Source organism: Centruroides sculpturatus, unplaced genomic scaffold, assembly GCF_000671375.1.
Source record: "Centruroides sculpturatus isolate CEXI.00-Female unplaced genomic scaffold, Cexi_2.0 scaffold19, whole genome shotgun sequence".
Taxonomy (NCBI): Eukaryota; Metazoa; Arthropoda; class Arachnida; order Scorpiones; family Buthidae; genus Centruroides; species Centruroides sculpturatus.
This window is the reverse complement of record NW_019386694.1, coordinates 1,187,329-1,194,278: the sequence shown is the minus strand read 5'-3', so window position 1 is coordinate 1,194,278 and position 6,950 is coordinate 1,187,329. Positions and strand designations below refer to the sequence as shown.

The window sequence follows — 6,950 nt, the reverse complement described above, 5'->3', positions numbered from 1 at the left end:
TATGCATCACTGTTTATTTCTTTTATTATAAATTATATATAATAAAATTATATGTAATTTATGAATATATGTAATTTAATTTTTTGAATATAGTACAGGTGCTCCCCTGCTTATGAATGGATTAAATTCCTGAGGTTTTATCTAAAGTCAAAATGTTCATAAGTCAAAAACTAGCATAGAAAGTACATTTGTACAGAGAATAACCATTATTGTTAGTGTTTGATCCATCATGGTACTTAATAGAATACATTATGTTTGTTTACCTGTTTGCTACTGCTTAGTAGCAGGCGTTTTGTTTTAAATGCTTTTTTTTTACCTAATGCACTTAGTTTTATAATGTCAAATTTAGTTTCCATGGTAATAGAGCTACACTTCTTGCATTTATTGCCACTGATAGATTTACTATTACATTTTGGATGCATTTCTAAAGCACTAATTATAAAAGTTTATAGACATTGTAAGCAATAGCAAAAAATGGCATTTTTCCAATGTTACCAACTTCAACACTACATCATGATTGGCAATGGAACCACAGAATTCATGCAAAAACAAATAATGATGATATGCAATAGAAATAAGTCCACATTAATTATTTATTAAAAATCTATTATTTATTCCTGGCCAAGACTGAATTCAATGCCATCCCATGAATGGCAAGAGAACTTCAGAATTGGTGTGAAATTTAAATTTTAGACATATGGTGAAATTGTTCATAAGTTGAATGTTTGTAAGTAGGGGAGCAGCTGTAAATAATTTAACTTAAGTTTTTTTCTGTTTTAAAGTAAATATAGTACTTTACATTAATTATTACATCACCAATTTTAGAGAGATGGACATTTATTCTGAATGTTTCACAAACTTTCTTAATAAAAATTATTAATAACCATTTTCAAACTAAACATACTTAGGATAAGTGAATACATATTTGATTTTAATAAATGTGTATCCATTAAATCTAGGTATGTTTAGTTTGAAAATGATTGTTAATAATTTTTATTAAGGAAGTTTGTGAAACATTCAAAATAAATGTCCATCTCTCTAAAATGTAGAATTAATGTTAGAAATTAAATAGAATTTAATAATTAGTGTTATAGGAATTAATTATAATGGAAATTAATGTTAAATTAATCAAAGTACAGGGTGCCCCAAATTAAACTTGACATTTTCCAGCTGGCTACAGCAAAAACTATTCATCAGAAAGTCATGAAAAAATTCCCATCATCTCATTAAGGCATTCTCAAACTTTCAAGACTTTATGATGGATAGTTTTTGTTGAAGTCAGCTGGTTTAATTTGAGGACCCTGTACTTTAGAAGAAACTCTTCAATTAATTTAATAATAGATTTATTGATTATTGTAATACATTTTTAACTTAAAATATCTTAAAATAGTTTCAACAATGTATTAATGAATTTAGTCAATTTAGAGAGATGAGGTAATAAGATAAAGGCACTAAAGCTTGACAAGTGCACTAATGGTTGACATTTCCAAGATGTTTTCTGGGGAAGAAATCTCCACAAATATATATGTATTATTTAGAAGATACAAAAGACAATCTCAAAGTTTTGACAATGAATTACTGCAATGGCAAAAAAAACTGTTCTTAAACAAAATGAATCTGATATTAGTATTATTACTTATTCACTATTAATGAAGGTACTTCCATTGCCAAAAATAATTGTGACTGGAGATAGGATCAAATACCAGTTATCTACATTAATTAATGGTTAAATGTCAACTGTTGATAGTCCAATAATATATCAACTTGTAGTGATTTTTGTTTTAGCTGTGTCAAGCATATAGTGCAAAGACATTGATTCAAGAATTAAAGTTTGTTTTTCTTTTTTAATTGCCAAGTACTTTTTTCAAAAAATTAAGTTAACTACAGAAAGTTTGTGTAGTGATTATGCTTGAAATTGTTTTTTAATGATAAAGAGTAAATATTTAAGTTATTAGCAGAAATAGAATATTTTTTTCTTAATGTAGCAATTATTAGTGCCTTTACCTTACTATGTTGTTTAATATTATAATATTCTTATATAATTTCATAAATCTTATTAATAAAAGAATATAGTTTGATATTTGAAAATAGTAAAGAAAATATGACAATCTTTATTTTATTAATCTTGAAAGTTGACAATTTAGATTATAAATTAAATTGATTACATAAACACTTTAAATAAAATAGTTTTTTGGTCTTGGTTCTGTAATTTATAGATTTTATAATTATGTCTAATATTTTAATAATTNTATATATATAATTTTTTTAAATATCCACATTTGTTATAATTGTTTACTGTTTAAAATTAATATATGACTAGAAATATTTCAATTTGGAATGTCTGTATGATGTAATTGACCCATGAACTCTAGTAATTCAGATTTTAATTTAGAATTCTATTTTTCTAGATTTTTCTGAAGTTAAATAAATTGTTTTAATTTTTATCTTCAAACATCTCAAAACGAATGAAACAATCTTTAACTGTAGAATTTTGTTTATTATAAATCTTTTTGTTTTTGCGTCAAATTCTCAATTATGAATCTGTTCTACTTTTTTTCAAGGAACCTTTGAATTGAAACACTTTTAAAGATGAAGCTTAAAGGCTTTGAAAACATTTGTATAATAACAAATAAGACTTCTACAATTAAATACTGTCTTATTTATACTGCAACATTTTTGTACATTAATGAGTATGGATGTTTTAGTAATACTTTCTGGTTGATTAAATGGTAGTCTACTTATAATGGAAAATATCCAACAATGAAATCATTTAATTAGTTTTAGTATAATTTAAAAGTTTTTGATGAATTATGAAAATATTTTTGATAAATTGCAATGATTTTGTGATAAAATTTTATGATAAACATTATTATTTGTATTGAAATGTCATAATGTTACTCTGTATGTTAATTAATATGTATTTAAATAAACTAGAAAAGAAAAGGAAAAAAAATATTTAATTGTATACAAAATATTTTAAGATTGTATTTATACTTCCTTGTATTTGTCAATAGCAAAAAAATAATACATTATTTCAAAAATATGTACAGTAGAACCTTGATTATCTGGACTAATTGGGGATGAAGGTAGTCCGGATAAGGAAAAATCCGGATAATCGAGGTTCTACTGTATTTCATTTAAAAGAGCAATAGTGTATTACAGGTAACCCCCGTATAACACGGCATTTCTATAGCACGGGTTCACTCTAACACGGTTCGGAAATTGGGTAAAACCCTCGTACAACATAAAATGTAATGAAGGGTGCGTTCTTTTATACCTCCGCGCGAGCATTCTAATTGTTTTCTTGGCTCTTTCAACAAATAATTCATTTAATGGTTAAATTATACAATTGGCACCCTTCTTTTGCCTCTAAAAGCTCATTTTAGAATTATAGATTCCTCCACACGATACTATCGATAGTGCGGGCGCCGCCATCTTTCTTTCACCGTCGCTCCTAAATNTTCACGGCTTTTAAGTAATGCATAAACCTTCGAGGCGCGAGGTCCTTCGGACCGCGAGGCATAGGCGGTGGCCCACGTCGTCCATGCCTTACGCCGCCCTTGGTCGTAGAAATGATGTAATTTGAATATAAATTATTTATAAATACGTATGTCAAGTTATATTTTTATTATGACGTAAAATATATTTAAGAGTTTACAACCACCGGGTGAGACGTTGTTCAAACAAAAAAGTTATGCGTTCCATCACACACATAAACAATGTCATAATTCACCAAGTGCAAATCAGCAAATTCGTAAAATTTTTGTTTATTTTGAACAATCCGGATAATCGAGGTTCTACTGTATTTCATTTATACATATATTTGAATATTAATTCAAATAGTAATTAAAATAGATCAATTAATTTAAAAGTTACTGTAATAATCATTTTCATTATTATTTATAAATTGCACCAAAATTTGAATTACTGTTTTGATCCTGATCCTTTCACATTTAAAGAGTTTTTATAGTAATAAATTGATCAGACATTATCATATTTTCATTGATTGTGCAAAGTGGTATGGAATTTTATATACCAGTTAAATATTTCTTTAGATTAATTTTAATAATAATTTTACTTTTCTTGTCAAAGTAACTTAGGCTAAGACTCCATTAGCGTAAAATGAGTGTAAAAACCCTCACTGTAAATACTTTTAATCACATGACCATGATATTTTATTCGTAAAACTAGCATAAAGCAAGGTGAGCAGTGTTCAACTTTTGACACAAATATGTCTGTAAAATGGTACCATCAACCAATAAGAAGTCAGTAGAGTCTGTGTCATTGTGACATTGTGTGAAAATTGGCAGGAAATGAGCTTTAATGTCATGGTTACTTAGAAAAGAACTAGAATAGATCTTGGAAGATTTATTGAAAACATCCGAAAGTATCCATTTATATATGACAAGAAACATCCTGATTATAAAAATGGTTTGTTTGGGCATTCAGTCTAAAACAAGCGATATGGACAGCCAAAGGAAAATACTTCAATTTAGATGAGTATATAACAAAAAGCTAAGCATATAAGTGCAGTATAGTATTTTAATAATATGATGATAAAATTAATATATGAAAGTAAAGATATTATTTTTTACGTTTGTAATTATAGTACAAAAAAAATCACTGTTTTTATATTGATATATCACATATTCAACCACAACTTTGATAGTACCATTGTAGTAAAAACTTTGCTAGTGGAGCTGGACCACCATCGCAATCCAAATGCAAATAGGTCAAGTGATTAAAAGTATTTACAGCAAGAGTTTTTACACTAGTGGAGTCTTGGCCTTAATGTGGTAGAAATTGAAATTAACAAAGATTTAAATTTAAAAAATGTATTTTATAAAAATTCAATTTTATTAATGAATTTATGTAAGATGAAATTAATTCGTGTGTGTTTTTTTTAGCTGCTGGTGCAACAGTTGTTTATCCTATTGATCTTGTAAAAACGCGAATGCAGAATCAGCGTTCTGGTTCCTATATTGGTGAATTAATGTATAAAAACAGTTTCGATTGTGCTGCAAAAGTGATACGTCATGAAGGAATCTTTGGTTTATATAGAGGTTTGATGCCACAATTAGTGGGAGTTTGCCCTGAAAAAGCCATTAAATTGACAGTATGTAGCATTTTATCATTATTTTTTAATATCAATAATAAAATCTTATGATAATTTTTATTGTGAAAATATAGATTGGTTTAAATTTAGATGTAATTGATATGGAATGCTATTTCTGAAATAACTATTCTCCCTGATAGCAAAAGGTTTTATTAATAATTATATTGTTTTTAATTGTCAAGAGGAATTGTTGTAACATACAAACTCATATTATTGATGATTATATCAAATCATTAATCAAATTTATTATAGTATTGTATTCAAATTTTCTGAATGCTTAAATATATTTAGTAGGCTTTAATTTTTGCTTAAAAAATTTTGATGTTAATGTAAATAAAAAGTTTCTTGTCTCTCGAAAATAAATATAAGAGCCAAACGTCTTCCAACACTAGAGGAGTTATACTTCAACACATCAAACAACCTTTCCAGCTCCAGTGATATTTGTTTACACCTCAGCAAACGTTTTCAACCTCATCGAGGTCTTCATCAGGCTACTTTACTTAGGAATTCGAACGCGTTTGGAACGGAATCGTATACGTTCCGTTCCAAACGCGTTCGAATTCCTAAGTAAAGTAGCCTGATGAAGACCTCGATGAGGTTGAAAACGTTTGCTGAGGTGTAAACAAATATCACTGGAGCTGGAAAGGTTGTTTGATGTGTTGAAGTATAACTCCTCTAGTGTTGGAAGACGTTTGGTTCTTATATAACTAGCTATGCCGGCTAATTCGTACAAGAAGTTGGTTTTAACCCTAAATATAAGAGTTTGAATCATAAATAAAGATAAATTAAGATAAGTTTTAAATCTTGTTATTACTGTGTATAAAATATATCATTTAATATTGATTGATATTTTTTCCCTTAAAGTATATATTATATCACTATGAATTTTTGAAACACAGCATTTATATTTAACAATTTAAATCAGAAATATTTTAAATAAAAGAACTTTTAAATAAATAGGTGAATGATTTTGTTCGAGACAAGCTAAGAAGCCCAAAGGGAGAGATACCTGTCTGGGGTGAAATATTTGCAGGATGTTGTGTAAGTTTCTTTAACTTTGATTACTAAGAAGAGACCTAAGTGCATAGCTAACTCAAGTCACATTGGTACTTTAAGGTTAGTAGGGTTCTCTGTCTGTAATCCTTATACTGTATGTTAAAATATAGTTAACATCATTCATAAATATTTAGATGTCTGATAAACAAAAATATCTAATTCTGATCACTCAAATTATATTCTAATGCATTTCAAACATTAATACAATTTCATGTATGAGATCAGGTGATATAAGTTTATTAAAATTTTTTCAATATAGGTAATATTAAAAGCAAATTTTTATATCGGATTGTTTTAAGTATGAGAAATTGTGCAAATTTTATAAAATAAATATATGATTTAAATATATAAACATATTAGGAAAACGTTTTATAACTAAATATGAGCTCATGAATGTGTTTTAAATATTTATGATTATAAAAATAAAAATTGCTCTAAGCTAATAGTGATGTAGAAAAATAATGCTATATAATTAATGAAATTATATAATTAATATAATTTATTTCACGTAATTATAAAATTGCAATACATTATATGCTGTATATAAGTTTTGCTATAGTTTCCAAAAATTCTAAAAAAGAATATAAATTTGACAATTTGTTTTGGCATTAAATACTTTATATTTGCATTTTAAACATATAACATTACAATATAATATTAAACATATAACATTATAACAGCAAATAATTTTCCCTGCATTATGATTTCATAATGTTTGTAGTGTTCATAAACACAACTTCAAAAATCTGGTAAATTAAAATGTCAGATTTGCATTTGA

General features: G+C 26.9%; 1 protein-coding gene across 1 annotated transcript in view; it reads left to right on the top strand.

Moving 5' to 3' along the window:
• The window catches only part of LOC111615596 (calcium-binding mitochondrial carrier protein Aralar1-like), a 116,479-nt gene that overhangs the window by 74,498 nt on the left and 35,031 nt on the right, over positions 1–6,950 (top strand). Inside the window, exons 14-15 of the mRNA XM_023357002.1 lie at positions 4,908–5,116; positions 6,077–6,165. Of these exons, the coding sequence (XP_023212770.1) occupies positions 4,908–5,116; positions 6,077–6,165 (298 nt within the window). The remainder of the gene's footprint in view (positions 1–4,907; positions 5,117–6,076; positions 6,166–6,950) is intronic.